We start from the raw sequence: 19,099 nt of genomic DNA on the forward strand, positions 1-19,099 counted from the left end.
CTTATAAATTTCCTTTTTGTGACGACCCACGTCCAGATCGTCCGCTCTCAAAACTCTTCCATCTCTCTCCCCACATCCACCACTGCTGGCGGCTCACCTCCAACTGCGCAACGCTAAGCGTTGTTCACATCCAACTGCCCAACACTACACAAGCGAATATTCCAACAATGAGTCCAACCAGCCACAGATCGCACACAGCACAGTCAGTGATTTTCATACAGAGCGCCACGTGGCGTTACCAACATAAAAACCTAAACAGCCTACTTACATCGTGAATTAATAAATTTAGTACTCATCTGCATTCGACTTATTTAACGGTTTATCCATTGCTTCCTTGTCAGGTGCACGCTTGCACACTCACCTGTCTTCCACGACGATCAGCTCTGCACTGCAGCAGATTTTACGTTATTATGTGTAATTGGCGGTCAAATGAAAACGAGACAGATGGAGAAAAAGTAACTAAACTCATTGTTATTTCTAGAGTAATCTCCATAAGTGTTGATAAATTTATCCCCCTGCGAGAACAGATGGCCAATGTCTTCATGGAAAAATATTTGCGGTTGCCTACGGAACCATGATTGTACCCAGGCGGGCAATTCCTCGTCCTAAGTAAATCGATGGGCATAAATGTCTTTTCTCAGGGCTCAAATGTGTAAATCGCATGGGAAGATATCGGGACTGTTTGGAAGATGTGTAAGGGCTTCCCAGCGAAACTTCTGCGGCGAAGCAACAGGCGCCCCACCTTCTGGAAAGTCGTGGTGACATTTTTCTTTGACTGAAAAACCCGCTGCTCATTGACACTCTGGAATACAGCACACACAATTGACGCACATCGGTACGTGCACAAGTCGCAATAATTGTAGTGCTTCAGCAAGTCAAAACGTCCAAGAATGTTGACGAACGGCGTAATGCTGTTGCATGATAATGCTCGCCCACGTGCTGCGAAGGCTGAATGTCCAGACACTCTGTGACCAAAATGGTACTGAAACAGAGGATGACAGACTAAAGGCCGAAATACTAAATGTCTTTCTCCAAAGCTGTTTCACAGAGGAAGACTGCACTGTAGTTCCTTCTCTACATTGTCGCACAGATGACAAAATGGTAGATATCAAAATAGACGATAGAGGGATAGAAAAACAATTAAAATCGCTCAAAAGAGGAAAGGCCGCTGGACCTGATGGGATACCAGTTCGATTTTACACGGAGTACGCGAAGGAACTTGCCCCCCTTCTTGCAGCGGTGTACCGTAGGTCTCTAAAAGAGCGTAGCGTTACAAAGGATTGGAAAAGGGCACAGGTAATCCACGTTTTCAAGAAGGGACATCGAACAGATGTGGAGAACTATAGACCTATATCTCTAACGTCTATCAGTTGTAGAATTTTGGAACACGTATTATGTTCAAGTATAATGACTTTTCTGGAGACTAGAAATCTACTCTGCAGGAATCAGCACGCGTTTCGAAGAAGACGATCGTGTGAATCCCAGCTCGCGCTATTCGTCCACGCGACTCAGAGAGCCTTAGACACGGGTTCCCAGGTAGATGCCGAGTTTCTTGGCTTCCGAAAGGCGTTTTATACAGTCCCCCTCCCCAGTTCTTTAATGAACAAAGTGAATGCATATGAACTATTAGACCAAGTGTGTGATTGGATTGAAGAGTTCCTAGATAACAGACCGCAGCATGTCATTCTCAATGGAGAGAAGTCTTCCGAAGTAAGAGTGATATCAGCTGTGCCGCAGTGCCGTAGGACCGTTGCTATACACAATATATATAAATGACCTTTTGGATAACATCGGAAGTTCACTGAGGCTTTTTGCGGATGATGTTGTGGTATATCGAGAGGTTGTAACAATGGAAAATGGTACTGAAATGCAGGAGGATCTGCAACGAATTGACGCATGGTGCACGGAATGGCAATTAAATCTCAATGTAGACAAGTGTGATGTGCTGCGAATACATAGAAAGAAAGATCCTTTATCATTTAGCTACAATATAGCAGGTCAGCAACTGGAAGCAGCTAATTCCACAAATTATCTGGGAGTAGGCATTAAGTGTGATTTAAAATGGAATGACCATATAAAATTAATCGTCGTTAAAGCAGATGCCAGACTGAGATTCATTGGAAGAATCCTAAGGAAATGCAGTCCGAAAACGAAGGAAGAAGGTTACAGTACACTTGTTCGCCCACTGCTTGAATACTGCTCACCGGTGTGGGATCCATGCCATGTAGGGTTGATAGAAGAGATAGAGGAGATCCAATGGAGAGCAGCCCGCTCCGTTACAGGATCATTTAGAAATCGCAAAAGCGTTACGGAGATGATAGACAAACTCCAGTGGAAGACTCTGCAGGAGAGACGCTCAGTAACTCGGTACGGGCTTTTGTTGAAGTTTCGGGAACATACCTTTACCGAGGAGTCAAGCAGTATATTATTCCCTCCTACGTATATCTCTCGAAGAGACCACGAGGATAAAATCAGAGAGATTAGAGCCCACACAGAGGCATACCGACAATCTTACTGTCCACGAACAGTACGAGACTGGAATAGAAGGGAGAACCGATAGAGGTACTCAAGGTACCCTCCGCCACACACCGTCAGTTTACACATCCTCCGTACAGACCCGATTCCTCCCCATGCGATTTTCACGTTTTAGGAGTTATGAATAAAAACATTCGTAGCCGTCGATTTGCTTCGGAAGAAGAGGTGCACACATGGGTACAATCGTGATACCGTCGGCAAACGCAAGTATCTTTCCATGAAGGCACTCACTGGCTGTCTTGTCTCACCGTGGGATAAACGTATTAACAGCTATGGCGATTATGTTAGAAATAATTAACAGGTTCGTACTTTTATCCATTAGTCTCGGTTTCACTTGACTGTGTCCTTTATACTTCAAATCCACGTAGAATAGTAAAACGTAGAACATAAGCTAAAACTTCTAAAAGTAATAAATACACCCAAAATTTATGAAAGTTAAAAAAAATAATGGAAAAGACCAAATAATAGGAATAACTCCCTGGACATCACCAAAACAGCCGCAGTGTGTTTAGTAGATGTGGCCGAAAGCTTAGGGGGTACCGTTTTGGAATGAATTCTGTATCATTTAAACGAGCTTAAAGCACAGTGACCTGTCACACGGTTCATAGGTTCACAATTTATTTTAATTTTATTAAATGACAGTCTGATGTATTTTAAACGTTTCTCTGTTCTTGTTTGTATTATTATAGTTTACATGTGCAAATTATCGAACTGTTGTACTATAGAACGATGGGGGGAAGCAGGAACTGTTTAAAATTTGTTTGAAGCAACCTACTATTTCAACATGAACATTTCCAGAGTGGCCAGAAAGGCATCCCTCATATTGCGACACACACTTGAACATACTACAGTGGTCTAATTAACACTGTAGTTCTTTAGGGTCATGAAAGTAGACAATTGTTTAATAATAAAATTGAAATATAAAATATTAATCATGCAAGCAAAAGCTACTGTATTTTTACATTTTGCGACTAATTACAAGACAATGGAGAAATAGCATGCTTAATAGGAAATATACCATATATTGTGTGACAGATGTTAACTCGTTGAGTGACTAACCTCTGAGCACTGGAAGACCAGTGGATTTGCATATAACTTTCTGGGTAGAATTAAGAGTACCCTTGTCACCCAACATTTTTACAAAGGAACAATCGAAACAATTGACGGTTACCACTAAAATGTTTCTTTGAATACTCAGTTGTACTGTCGTGGGCGCTGCCAGAAATTTATCCAATATGGGACAAAAATCTAAAATTGCCATTTAGACCAGTTGTGTAACGGTGATTCAGCTGTCCTTACCTGCGTGTTTTATGCAACCCGCAACGCCAAAAAAAGCCAGTACAAGATTTTAACATTCTCTCGCTCGCTACGCACAAACTATTAGTTATATACAAAAAGAATGTCCGGCACGGTTTTGTAAGAAATTTAACGTAGTTAAATTTTGTACTGGGATACATCTTCGATGGAGGCCACGGTTTTCGAGTCACTCATGAAAAACGCATTTGAAGGGAACTTCTGTAATTTGTCGTTGAATAATTCCGAAAACTACAGCCTCTAACGAGAACGTGACTCAGCACTCGACTTAAGTGCATTAAATTTCGAATTCAGTGTATCCAATGATTTCACCAAGCGAGGTGAGTCAGACAGTAGTAAGAGAGCCCTTGGACGTTTACTCGGGAGGCCTATCGTTCAAATACCCGTCCGACCATCCAGATCTGTGTTTTCTGTGAGTTCCCTAAATTACTTAAGGTGAATACGGAGGTGGTTTGTTTGAAACGGCGTGGGCGATTTCTTTGTCCATTTAGAGCCTGGGCTGCTCTGTCTCTAATGACTTCGTCGTTGACGGAACATTAAACATTCCTTCCTTCCTTCCTTCTTCCCAACGAGTCAGGAATTAAAGATAAAAACTTTGGCAGAAGTTTTTTTTTTATTCATGAATCAATTACAGTAGTTGGTCAATGACGCAGCCAACCAGAAATGCTTTTTAAATGTCTTATTTTAGTGCCATAACTGGTTACAGGCTACCGTGTTCATCTTTAGATGGCTAATATTTTCAGTTACCTAGACGTTTTGATCGAAAGCATGTTCCCCGCTCAGACGCTGCACAAGAGTATTTAAATATTTAGTGCCACTTTATAAGATGTTTCATTATTAAAAACTCCTAAAGTGCTTACATTTATTTAGATATAATGGTAAGTAGTTATATTTACTCTCGTAAGTTCCAGTAGATGAGATTTGTCTTGTTATGCCATACTGCAGCGCCTGCGTTATTCCGAATTACGACGCAATGTTCATTCGCACATTGTAATTCGGAATAAACATGGGCGCTGCAATATCTTATTTATCCGCCGACACCGGGCAAGCTACTTTCAAATAAGATGTCTTCCCTGTGCGGGAATGTACATAATGGATGTACGAGTACAGGTTTTAGACACATGGCCGATGACATATGGGAGTTTGGGTGTGGCCGTGTGTGGTGTTCGAATAGCCAAATGGTAAGGCCACCGAGTTCGAGTCCTTGCCCCGTACAAATTTTTATTGTCGTCATTCCATTATATAACTGATGGTTGCCCGTATTCGAAATTGCGAATATGATTCAAATGATTCATGAATTATTTTGTTACGGTCCATGTGGTTTTTCAGGTCGGTGTACGGGTTGTTGGACTGCTAACTTTACATATGTTGCAAATTACTGTGCACACTACATGGTATTCTTAATGTCAATATTGAGAGTCACACATCTGCTCTACATCTGTTGCTTTCGTTTACAATGCAGAGATTATCATTAAGCAAAGATATAAAGACATCATTCATTTCCTATTCACCAAGGATGTAAACAGACGACCGCGGAGTTCTGAAGATCCAACATGGATAACATAACAATTGTGGTAGTTTCACACCGTTCATTAAAAATGTAAACTAGGAAATTAAATCGGATCAAGTGAAGAAATCTTGTTGAATGTCAACAAAACTAAGCACCAAAACATACTACTGAGTAATGCTCCTCAAAGTGAGAAAACGAAACAAATAGTAAAAAACTCTTATTCAACTTCGATTCTACCTATAAACCAGTTTTTGCTCGTAAAAATCACATCTCATCAAGTTAATGGATTCACTGCATTTTTCATGCCTTCTGCTTTTTAATGTTGATTGGCATGGTAAAAGGTTAACAAAATGTACCTACAAAGTTACATTTTTCCCGTTGTTTGGGTAACGTGTAGCTAGGGCCAGCATTTGACGATATTAATGTGATAACAACCTTGAAATTGGTCTTTAGAAGCGACCTTTCAACTGCATAGGACTGAAGTAAGTTTCGTCTCCTTAGTTTAACATGATACTGCGCAGCTATGGCAGTTGGAATGAAGAATTTGTAACTATATAACTGAGTGCTGTGCTGTTTGCACCACGAACAGTCTGAGCATTTGCCTGGCTATCACTTCGCCCTTGAAATTTCACAATTTTTTCTCTTATAACGCAGCAAATGGTATTTATGTTTTTTTTTTTGTCTGACGCTTCTGGGTCCATAGATGTGTACTACAGTGTAGTCTGACGGAGTTGTACAATAGCTCTACCGTGTAAAATGGAACGCAGTCCGACCAAACCTTGTCGGTTCTTCTTTGTCCAATGAACGAATGGTCGCCCACTGTTGTAACGAAGTTGTGCACATAGGGAAGTAACCTAAAGTAATCTAAAGGTCTCCAGAATGAGACTTTCACTCTGCAGCGGAGTGTGCGCTGATATGAAACTTCCTGGCTGATTAAAACTGTGTTCCCGCACGAGACTCGAACTCGGGACTTTGTCTTTCGAGGGCAAGTGCTCCACCATCTTTTTTTTTTTTAAATATCATTTTGTTTTCTTTTGTTCGTTGCATCTGCTCGGGGCGGACGTCGTAAGACATCTATTTAAGTTCGTTGTTGATCGATTAGCTCAGTTTTTTTTTTTTATTACAGAGGGCTGCTAACCCTCTGACCGAACACGCTGAGCTACCGTGCCGGCTAATCCATCTGAGCTACCGAAGCACGACTCACGCCCGGCCGGTACTCACAGCTTTACTTCTGCCAGTATCTCGTCTCCTACCTTCCAGACTTTACAGAAGCTCTCTTGCGAACCATGCAGAACTAGCACTCCTCAAAGAAAGGATATTGCGGAGACATGGCTTAGCCACAGCCTGGGGGATGTTTCCAGAATGAGATTTTCGCTCTGCTGCGGAGTGTGCGCTGATATGAAACTTCCTGGCAGATTAAAACTGCGTGCCCGACCGAGACTCGAACTCGGGACTTTGCCTTTCGCGGGCAAGTGCTCTACCATCTGAGCTACCGAAGCACAACTCACGCCCGGTACTCACAGCTTTACTTCTGCCAGTATCTCGTCTCCTACCTTCCAAACTTTACAGAAGCTCTCCTGCGAACCATGCATCTAAAGATGTGTGTCACTTACAAGTAGACTAACTTCCGCGCGCATTTGACGTGTTATTTACATTAGAACAAAAACATGCGCAAGTTTACTTCCGAAAGTCTCCTGGGCAAGTTAATTTCAGAAACTTACTGCAAGTAGTTGCAGAAGTGTTTCCACCAGAGTCGCGTCGTGAGGTGGGCAAGTCGAAGGTTACAGCATTGTGCTGTAAAGCTGCAGTAGGCACCACGTTTGTTGTATTATTATTATTGTGGAGAAATCATGACGAAAAACAAAGTTAGGAAAAAAGAAATGTTTGAGTTAAGAAATAGGTACAGAGGTTTACATACTTAAGATATCAAGAAAAACTATTGACTGAACTAAAATGAGAGGACTTCACTCAGAATAAAAACTTTCTGACAATGTTGTACGCAAGTTTCGAAAATTTCTTGTCTGTTGTACATTAGAAAACAAGACACAAAATTGCTGCAAGCTATTTCGCTGAAAGTTCGCCTTTTACTCTTCGATTTTTGCAAACAGTATTTATTACTTTTGTTGCAAATGTAATGCATTTGAAAATAAGATACAAAAATGCTACAGGCTGCACCACCAAGAGATCAACATTTGATTACTCTTCGAATTTTGGAAACGGTATTTATTATAAACGGAATGCATTTTTGTTTACATTAAGATTAAAAAATAAGCTAAAATTTAAAGACGTGTCTCCTGCCACTCTGCTTTCCTTTCTGATGAAGTAAAGCAGTCAGTGAATTCATTTCGCATTTCGTTGGCTGATGGCTGCCAATAACAATATCCAAAGACACATTTGTTTCGGCCCAGTTGTCTTTGCGGCATTGTCCTTTTCGAGACTGAAATTTTCACATCGGTATTGAACACACAAAACTTCTGCAAGTCTGAGAAAAACTTCCAGAAATTGGTAAGTTCGGCAAGTACCTGCGGCAAAATGTGACAAACTGTTTCCACTAACCTGCGGAAGCTACTTCTGTAAGTTGACAGAACTTGTGGAAGTCAACGCGCGAGGGGGCTTTCCACGCCAAGGAACTCGAAGAAGTGGTTTCTGCAAGCAAATTGTGGAAGTTTAAGTGATAGGGGACACACACCGTAAAGGAAGGAAGTCTGTGAATCATGTACTCTTTGTATTGTGCGTTGTCGTATTTTAAGTGTTTGTGCATGATATACTTCTCGAAAAAAAAATTAGCGCATCTTTTTAGAGGTTTCCAATTCACTCAATATTTATCATCGCGATAGTGGATATTTACAGATCAATAGCACAAACGGTTCTGAAGTACCGGGTATCGACACATACTGCAACAACTGTATTCGTACGTGATGTAGTCTCCATGGACGGCAATGCATGCGCTGACTTTGGCATCCAGTCGATCGTACAGATGGCAACACTGTCCTGGGACACGTTATGCATGCATGAGTCACTTCTCGTCAGACAGTATCCTACTCATGCTCGATTGGAGACAAACCTGTAGATCGTGCTGGCCAGGGAAGTTGCTGCGCGTCTTGCAGAGCACGCTGAGTTTCGCAGGCGGTGTGTCTAACGATGCCGGCATCAGTGGTCACATGATCATTCTCACACACGTAGATGAGGTTCTGGACGTTCCTTACGGAACATTACATCACTTTCCTGTTGCTAAGACACGAAAACAAGGGGTCTAACAACATTCTGCACGTACTGAGTGATGGTTAGCGTTCCCTATAGAAACATCGAAAGTGAACAAAAGTTGTAGCTTATAGCAACCCAGACCATAAGGTCTGGGGTGCAGCCAGTGTCTCTTGGATAAATGAAGTGTGCGACAGTGCTCACCAGGTCTATGACATATGCACAGATTACCAACACTTGGGTGCAGGCAGAATCTTCTTTCATCACGGAAGACCATGGTCCTGCTGTGGTTGTATGTCACACACACACAAAAAAAAAAAAAAAAAAAAAAAAAAATTAAATACGCCGCGTAATGGCGGTAAATTGTTGCCAGTCAAAGATCACCGCTGCTCGCTTCGCAGAGACTGAAAAAATGCTAAATAACTTCTAGCACTCACTTTTTGTAAATATATTTCCACTAAGCACAGAATACACACTTGAATTATTCGGTACATACGAGAACAGATAGAACAAAAGCTACCACTTCACAACAGCAAGCGTACCTTACATACAGCAGAAGAAATTACTTCACTCGAAGTGATTTTAAATATCTATTATCTCTTACATATGATGACAAAGATAATAATGTTAGTTTCGAGAACGTTATGCACTACGATCTCATCTAATATAAATAATGTCTTTTTATTACATTGCAGTCGATATAGTCTTTCTTTGGAGCTAATTTAATGCATTTTCATAATTAATTTTGTGAAAAACATCATTTACAATTACATCACTTAGTTCTTGTTTTTTGAATGTTATTACTATACTTGTATCATCAGCAAAAAGAACTAACTTTGCATCTTCATTAATGTGTAATGGTAAGTCATTAACGTATATCAAAAACAGTAAAGGACCTAAGACCGAACCCTGTGGGACCCCGTACCTGATAGCCCCCCAGTTTGAGGAATCAGCTGTTGTTTTAACATTACATAAACCACTTATTTCAACTTTGTGCATTCTTCCAGTTAAGTATGAATTAAACCATTTGTACACTGCCCCCCTCAAACCATAATGATTTAGCTTATCTAAAAGAATGCATCTCTGTGGTGTGCTTACCCGCCTGCTTCATACGTTTGCACCACACTAAACCTTCTGGCTCTGTGTGTTCCTCATTAAATGGTAGTCACAGATGGCACTGTGGTAGCTATGCCACTACGCTATCTGTTGAGGGACGACGTTGAAAGCATTATCGGTACGTCTACTAACCGCCAGGTGGCATTGCCGTCATCAGATCAAAATCGATGTTGTCTTTCCAGGAGTACTATTTTTTAACTGGCAGTATAATATCTGAGGCGGCATTTGGGAATCAGTCAAGCATTTGCCTATATGAGTGCGGGAAATCCACACCCAGTATACTACAACACGCTTGATGTGATGTTTAAAGCTTTCCCGGCGTACTGATTGTTCCATAAAAACACGGGAGAACTGCCGGATATCAGTAACTTCCTGCCACGATATTTCGGCGCAGAGTCTTCTGGCCATTTTCAGGTGAGTGCCACTGTAGTAGTACTGGCGAGTACGCTTTTTTTTCTTTATTGTGATTTCATTCCCCTGCCCAATATGGGCAAGGGAGGGCTGTCAGCGGCACAATCCACCGCTCTTCAGCCGAGTGACACTACATCTAAAACAAGAATAAAATGATACATACATAAGGAGTCTCCCCCCATGAACCATGGACCTTGCCGTCGGTGGGGAGGCTTGCGTGCCTCAGCGATACAGATAGCTGTACCGTAGGTGCAACCACAACAGAGGGGTATCTGTTGAGACGCCAGACAAACGTGTGGTTCCTGAAGAGGGGCAGCAGCCTTTTCAGTAGTTGCAGGGGCAACGGTCTGGATGATTGACTGATTTGGCCTTGTAACAATAACCAAAACAGCCTTGCTGTACTGGTACTGCGAACAGCTGAAAGCAAGGGGAAACTACGGCTGTAATCTTTCCCGAGGGCATGCAGCTTTACTGTATGATTAAATGGATGACGGCATCCTCTTGGATAAAATATTCCGGAGGTAAAATAGTCCCCCATTCAGAACTCTGGACGGGGGACTACTCAATACTCAAGAGGATGTCGTTATCAGGAGAAAGAAAACTGGCGTTCTACGGATCGGAGCGTGGAATGTCAGATCCCTTAATCGGGCAGGTAGGTTAGAAAATTTAAAAAGGGAAGTGGATAGGTTAAAGTTAGATATAGAGGGAATTAGTGAAGTTCGGTGGCAGGAGGAACAAGACTTTTGGTCAGGTGACTACAGGGTTATAAACACAAAATCAAATAGGAGTAATGCAGAAGTAGGTTTAGTAATGAATAGGAAAATAGGAATGCGGGTAAGCTACTACAAACAGCATAGTGAATGCATTATTGTGGCCAAGATAGATACGAAGCCCACACCTACTACAGTAGTACAAGTTTATATGCCAACTAGCTCTGCAGATGACGAAGAAATTGAAGAAATGTATGATCAAATAAAAGAAATTATTCAGATAGTGAAGGGAGACGAAAATGTAATAGTCATGGGTGACTGGCATTCGGCAGTAGGAAAAAGGGAGAGAAGGAAACGTAGTAGGTGAATATGGACTGGGGCAAAGAAATGAAAGAGGAAGCCGCTTGGTAGAATTTTGCAAAGAGCACAACTTAATCATAGCTAACACTTGGCTCAAGAACCATAAAAGAAGGCTGTATACATGGAAGAAGCCTGGAGATACTGACAGTACTGACAGGTTTCAGATAGATTACATAATGGTAAGACAGAGATATAGGAACCAGGTTTTAAATTGTAGGACATTTCCAGGGGCAGATGTGGACTCTGACCACAATCTATTGGTTATGACCTGTAGATTAAAACTAAAGAAACTGTAAAAAGGTGGGAATTTAAGGAGATGGGACCTGGATAAACTACAAGAACCAGAGGTTGTACAGAGTTTCAGGGACAGCATAAGGGAGCAATTGACAGGAATGGGGGAAAGAAATACGGTAGAAGAAGAATGGGTAGCTTTGAGGGATGAAGTAGTGAAGGCAGCAGAGGATCAAGTAGGTAAAAAGATGAAGGCTTGTAGAAATCCTTGGGTAACAGAAGAAATATTGAATTTAATTGATGAAAGGAGAAAATATAAAAATGCAGTAAATGAAGCAGGCAAAAAGGAATACAAACGTCTCAAAAATGAGATCGACAGGAAGTGCAAACTGGCTAAACAGGGATGGCTAGAGAACAAATGTAAGGATGTAGAGGCTTATCTCACTAGGGGTAAGATAGGTACTGCCTACAGGAAAATTAAAGAGACCTTTCGAGATAAGAGAACCACTTGTATTAACATCAAGAGCTCAGATGGAAACCCAGTTCTAAGCAAAGAAGGGAAAGCAGAAAGGTGGAAGGAGTATATAGAGAGTCTATACAAGGGCAATGTACTTGAGGACAATATTATGGAAATGGAAGAGCATGTAGATGAAATAGGAGATACAATACTGCGTGTAGAGTTTGACAGAGCACTGAAAGACCTGAGTCGAAACAAGGCCCCCGGAGTAGACAACATTCCATTGGAACTACTGACGGCCTTGGGAGAGCCAGTCCTGGCAAAACTCTACCATCTGCTGAGCAAGATGTATGGGACAGGCGAAATACCCTCAGACTTCAAGAAGAATATAATAATTCCAATCTCAAAGAAAGCAGGTGTTGACAGATGTGAAAATTACCGAACTATCAGTTTAATAAGTCACAGCTGGAAAATACTAACGCGAATTCTTTACAGATGAATGGAAAAACTAGTAGAAGCCGACCTCAGGGAACATCAGTTTGGATTCCGTAGAAATGTTGGAACACGTGATGCAACACTGTCCCTACGACTTATATTAGAAGCTAGGTTAAGGAAGGGCAAACCTACGTTTCTAGCAATTGTAGACTTAGAGAAAGCTTTTGACAATGTTGATTGGAATATTCTCTTTCAAATTCTGAAGGTAGCAGGGGTAAAATACAGGGAGCGAAAGGCTTTTTACAATTTGTACAGAAACCAGATGGCAATTATAAGAGTCGAGGGACATGAAAGGGAAGCAGTGGTTGGGAAGGGAGTGAGACAGGGTTGTAGTCTCTCCCCGATGTTATTCAATCTGTATATTGAGCAAGCAGTGAAGGAAACAAAAAGAAAAATTCGGAGTAGGTAGTAAAATCCATGGTGAAGAAATAAAAATGTCAGGTTCACCGATGTCATTGTAATTCTGTCAGAGACAGGAAAGGACTTGGAAGAGCAGTTGAACAGAATGGATAGTGTCTTGAAAGGAGGATATAAGATGAACATCAACAAAAGCAAAACGAGGATAATGGAATGTAGTCGAATTAAGTCAGGTGATGCTGAGGGAGTTAAATTAGGGAATGAGACAATTAAAGTAGTAAAGGAGTTTTGCTATTTGGGGAGCAAAATAACTGATGATGGTCGAAGTAGAGAGTATATAAAAAGTAGACTGGCAATGGCAAGGAAAGCGTTTCTGAAGAAGAGAAATTTGTTAACATCGAGTATAGATTTAAGTGTCAAAAAGTCATTTCTGAAATTATTTGTATGGAGTGTAGCCATGTATGGAAGTGAAACATGGACGATAAATAGTTTGGACAAGAGAATAGAAGCTTTCGAAATGTGGTGCTACAGAAGAATGCTGAAGATTAGATGGCTAGATCACATAACTAATGAGGAAGTATTGAATAGGATTGGAGAGAAGAGAAGTTTGTGGCACAACTTGACCAGAAGAAGGGATCGGTTGGTAGGACATGTTCTGAGGCATCAAGGGATCACCAATTTAGTATCAGAGGGCAGCGTGGAGGGTAAAAATCATAGAGCGAGACGAAGAGATGACTACACTAAACAGATTCAGAAGGATGTAGGTTGCAGTAGGTACTGGGAGATGAAGAAGCTTGCACAAGATAGAGTAGCATGGAGAGCTGCATCAAACCAGTCTCAGGACTGAAGACCACAGCAACAACACATAAGGAGATGAAAAAAGGGGAACATAAGACAGAGTAAGGGGAGAAAATGGAGGTAAAATATACACTGACATGGAGATGTTCATGGGGGACAGTTAAAACAAGTCACCAGAAAGTTAAAAAACAGAATTGGCGATTCTTAAAACACAGAGAAGACACTGAATGCGCAGGCACAGGTGAAAAGTCGGCCACAGTTGTAAAAACACTCCGGAACGACACACTTAAAACCCACTTGGAGCACACACGATGAACAATAAAACTGCCAGGTGGGACATGCCGAGGGAAAAGGTCAGCGAGTATGGAAAAGGAGGGGAGAGCAAGGGGCAGCTGGGGAAGCGGCGGGATGAAGAAAGGAGGGGCATCGGTGGGTTCACGATGAGGCAGGACACACGTTGGGTGGCAGAGGAAGAGGGAAGAGAGGGCAGGAGGGAGCGCAGAGACACTGGAAGGAGACACAAGAGATGGAGGGCGAGTAGGAGGGGGAAGCCGCTCAGGAGGAGAGAGGGGGAGGTAAGGGAGCCCAGAGGAGGAGGAAGAAAGAAGGGGTTAGAGTTGGTAGGAAAGGTAGATGTCAGGGCGAAGCTCATTTTCCGGGAGGGGTAGACGGTGAAAGTTGTATTGGGAAAGAAGATGGAGGGTGTGGAGATGGAGAGAGGGTGGGACACAACGGTAAAGGCGCGGCAACTGGTTGGGGGTTGAGAGGATGGGAGAATCGAGTACGCGCTGAGCTCCGCTATTTATAGCCTTCTGAGGTGACACTGCGCATGCGCTGCTCAGCGTGCGCGTTCATAACGGCTCCGTGCGCTGCGCCTCGCGCCCTCCACTGTGAAAGCCTGGCGTATCGGTGTCAGGTCGAATTCCATCTTTATGCAGATAACTACGTCGACTACGAAGTTTCTCTATAACAGGATTCCAAGCATAGTTCAGGTGATAACCGCTATCTCGATTGATGAGAGTCTCGTTGCCAGACAATCTTATTTCCACAGATTCATTGATAATCGAGCTCCAAACGTTTGATGTATGGGCCAAAGTTTTGTGTCGTTGTAATTCATGGAATGGTCTGTGGAAATACAATGTTCGGCGATTGCGGACTTGATGGGTTGGAGAAGGCGAGTATGCCGTTGGTGTTCCACAATGCGTTCCTGCACAGTTCGTGTTGTTTGCCCTATATATGGTTTGCCGCATTCACACGGAATTTTTTAAACACCTGGTTTACGCAGGCCCAGGTCGTCTTTAACGGATCCCAACAGTGATGAAATTTTGGAAGGAGGGCGAAAGATGACTCTCACTTGATACTTTCTCAATATTCTGCCTATCTGTGAAGAAATATTCCCAATAAATGGTAGATAAACAGTCGACCTGAAGGCCTCTTCCTCTTCCTTATTCCGTCGTTTGTAGGTCTTCATCACTCTGTTCACTTGCCTAGGTGAAAAGCCATTCTTCAAAAATACTTTTTGCAGGTGTTCCAGTTCCGCTTGAAGACTGTCGGCGTCAGAGATAGTATGGGCACGGTGGGCCAAGGTTTTGAGAACGCCCATTGTTTGTGCTGGATGGTGGCAACTAGTAGACTGAATTACAACGACACAAAAATTTTGGCCTATACATCAAACTTTTTGGAGCTCGATTATCAATGAATCTGTGGAAATAAGATTGTCTGACAACGAGACTCTCATCAATCGAGATAGCGGTTATCACCTGAACTCTGCTTGGAATCCTGTTATGGAGAAACTTCCTTGTCGACGTAGTTATCTGCATAAAGATGGAAATCGACCTGATATCGATACGCCAGGCTTTCACACTGGAGGGAGCGAGGCGCAGCGCACGGAGCCGTTTATGAACGCACATGCGCAGGCTTTAAATAGCGGAGCTCAGCGAGTACTCGCCAGTACTACTACAGTGGCACTCACCTGAAGATGGCCAGAAGACTCTGCGCCGAAATATTGTGGCAGGAAGTTACTGATATTTGGCAGTTCTCCCGTGTTTTTATGGTACAACACGCTTGTTAATCCCCCTCGCTATCTGTTGACAAGAGCAGGCTGTACGAGGGAGCGAAACAGCAAGTATTGGTGACTCTGTTTCGGCAATCTACAAAACTGCTCCCCAACCGCCGATGCGCCAAGAAAATCGTCCAATTTACCGCCAGTGGCCTGATGACTAAACGAGCGCAAGTTATGTTGTGCTTGTCTAAGCCGCAGCGATGAGAATTGTAGTTCGAAATGCTAAATTTGCAATTTCGACAGCCATTCCGAGAAATGCCAGAGAGTTCTGTAAAGATTACAAAGTCTGCGGCCCAGTTTCCAGGAGGGGACACCTGCTTCTTCTGCCTGCCCCTAGAGAACGCTCTTGTGTGCAGCTCAAATCCGGTTTCACAGCTGAAGCTAAATGCAGGTTATTGACTGCCAGCGTCGACGTAAAGACTAAGTGCGTGGTACCACGCATAAGCAGCCAGTGTTCTGCAGTCGTCACGATTAAAATTTTGTACACTGTTGTGAAATTATGACGTTCACCTCTTCGCCATTCCTCTTTTCCTCTGAAAACGCGAAAATATTTTATGCTCCTGAAATTCGGAGGGCATCACTCAATCTCATAATCTGTGGAGACTAATTTTTATAGTAATGTTACAGATGCTATTAACTATGAAGATACATAATTTACGACTACTTTCAACTGACTTCATTCAAAACTCGGCAAAGTCACGGTGGAGCACTGTATCATCAATTGACTGAGAAGCATAGAGTGTGTAAGGTTCTTCTTCTTCCATTTTAATTGTTCTTTGACCGCCATCTTTTCCTCCTGGGAGATTATAATAGCAGGCTTCTGAAACACCAAATAATTGTTTTCGTTCTCTTCTTTTTACAGAGGAGTGTTCCTTTTGCCAATGCAAAGAAAGCTGCTGCAATGAAGACATCTGCTGCCAGGACTTGAGGTAAACAGCAAAGTAACTTACAAATCCAGAGCGTAAAAATTACGCATATCTCTAGCAGTGCTTTACTTTATCTTGCAAATGCGAAAAATTGCCAATTTGTTTCATTGGTTAAAAACATCAGAATGGTTTCTTTAGTCATAAATCGAGAGTACCTGAAAAGTAACACTTATTACTATCCAGCCGATGGTTCAGTTATTTAAGTAAAAAAATATTATTTCCGAATAGTTTTTGCTGTCTGCACACCACATACAAACATGTCAATGCAACGTTATTCATCTCATTTGTTAACATGAAATAACAGTAATTCACCTACAAGGAAATTAATTAGCCGGCTGAGTGGCCGAGCGGTTCTAGGCGCCTCAGTCTGGAACCGCGCGACATCTACGGTCGCAGCTTCGAGTCCTGCCTCGGTCATGGATGTGTGTGATGTCCTTAGGTTAGTTAGGTTTAAGTAGTTCTAAGTTCTAGGGGACTCATGACCTCAGCTGGTAAGTCCCATAGTGCTCAGACCCAAGGAAATTAATTGGCATGGAAAAAGGAGTTTTAAAGTAACCTCATCTTTTTAAATTACTTGCCACACTTCCTCGAAAATAACCACACATGAGATTAGTTTGCAGGAAGTGAGAATACAACAACATTTAACAGTAAAATTCAGTTCACGGGCAGTGTCATAATTAGAAATATGGATCAGGTATACAACGCAAAATTCTAATATACACTCACGTCGAACCTTCATTCGATGTACATTGTCACATTAGGCAGCACGTTATGAAATTCTTTTATCATTCACTTTGATGTTCTGTTGATCGTTACGAATAAATGCGCTGGATGGCAACTGGGAATTATTTTTTAATTGACGATTTAGGATGGCAAGCCATTTTTTAAGTCAGCGCGACGATAAAATTACCACAGTTCTTTCAAAATCATTGTGAGGACTCAGTTTATACTAGTAGTTGACAAATTCTCAAAATTTACACAGTATTGTCTTATAAACTTTGAATACTGATATGTATCTGCAGTATTCGCCATACGCGACTGTGCCTACGGCGTCCAGATCCTATGATTTGAAGAGTGTACTTTGTCTTTCCTCACCTTAGTAGGGCCCTCAGTTCTTTCCCACTCAGCCAGTCAAAGGCGTGAAGAGGCCACGTTTACTTGTAAGATAACGTGCTTTATCTGCTTCTGTGGCCTCAAGTGATAAGGGGCAGTCAAATGGAAACGACACAAACGGAAGAAAAAAAATAACTAAACTGTTTATTATTTCTAAAGTAATCGCCATAACTGTTAATACTTTTACCCTACTGAGAGGCAAGATGGTTAATGCCTTCATGGAAAAAAATGTTTGCGGTTTGCCTGCCGAACAATGATTTTACCCCGGCGAGCACCTCTTCGTCCGAAGCAAATCGACGACCACCAAACGGCTCCAAAAAAATGGTAATCGCATGAGGAGGTATAGGGAGTGGATAGAGGATGTGTAAGGACTTTCCAGATAAACATTTGCAGCGTAGTCGAAACAATCTTGATACGCGTGGGCGGGTAGTAGAACGATGCCGTCCGTCAACTTTTTTGGGGGTGGGGGGAGGGGGGTGGGGGGAGGGGGGGTTGGTCTTGATGGCGATCTTTAATTTTTGCAAAGTGTTTATGTTTATTTCGACTAAGCGGCAGAAGTTTGGCTGGAAGGCTTTACACGTCCTCCACGCAGCCCGTGCTATTTCCATATTTTTGGAGCCCTGGAGATATTCGTGGTCGTTGATTTGCCTCGGACGAAGGGCTGCATGGCTGGGTACAGTGATGGTTCCGCAGACAATTGCAAACATTTTTCCTTGAAGGCATTGGCCGTCTTGTGTCACAGTGTATCCCACTGTATTAACAGTTAGGCTGATTACTTTTGAAGCAATAAACAGTTTACTTACTTTTTCCATCTGTCTCGTTTTCATCTGACTACTCCTTGTATTTTGTCCACCAGTGGAAGACAAGGAAACGTTTTGCTACTTCATAAAACAAAATCACGCAGGTCAACACACTGGAGTCGCGTGACTGAGCTACCCACCTTTTTTCGTATTACAAACCCTTGCCACAATTTTGGGTCTTACACTAGCCTACCCCGACAACAGCTTGACTGCTCTAGTTAATGTATAGGGCTAATTTGCCACGAAAATTACACAGCATTCAACATTTGAGGAGAGCTGACGTAAGTCTAGACGTTGCCATTCCAGTAGTGTGTGTGTTACTTCCGATGGTTATTTATTTACTCATTCGGTATCACAAAAGCATACATTCAGTTCACAAAGTATGAATTACGTAAATTAAAAAGCAGTATAGAGAAGAAGGCCGTTTGAGTCTATACAATTACTCTGATTTTCTCAATCGATTCAAGCAAGCACTGCTCTTGGGAAGTCCAAGCCAGGTAGGTCTTTGTCTAGCCCATACATGTAGCAACCCGGAAAGCGTTTCATGGGTTGCACGTGTCGACAGTCATACAGATGCACTGTTTACGTTCTACCACACTCATAGAAGAAGCGGTCTCTTTACTCCCTGTTCGTGATTTTTTGGTAGCATCTTTCACTAGTAGCTAGAGTGCTATTCAGTGCACACTCATTTGCAATCTGAGCA

The 19,099-nt window shown here is 42.3% G+C and overlaps 1 protein-coding gene across 1 annotated transcript in view; it reads left to right on the forward strand.

The window, feature by feature from the left end:
• The window catches only part of LOC126272548 (uncharacterized), an 89,503-nt gene that overhangs the window by 20,667 nt on the left and 49,737 nt on the right, over positions 1-19,099 (forward strand). The window contains exon 2 of the mRNA XM_049975466.1: positions 16,420-16,486. Coding sequence (XP_049831423.1) covers positions 16,420-16,486 — 67 coding nt within the window. The remainder of the gene's footprint in view (positions 1-16,419; positions 16,487-19,099) is intronic.

The sequence above is a fragment of the Schistocerca gregaria genome, chromosome 5 (genome assembly GCF_023897955.1).
Source record: "Schistocerca gregaria isolate iqSchGreg1 chromosome 5, iqSchGreg1.2, whole genome shotgun sequence".
In the NCBI taxonomy this organism is placed as follows: domain Eukaryota; kingdom Metazoa; phylum Arthropoda; class Insecta; order Orthoptera; family Acrididae; genus Schistocerca; species Schistocerca gregaria.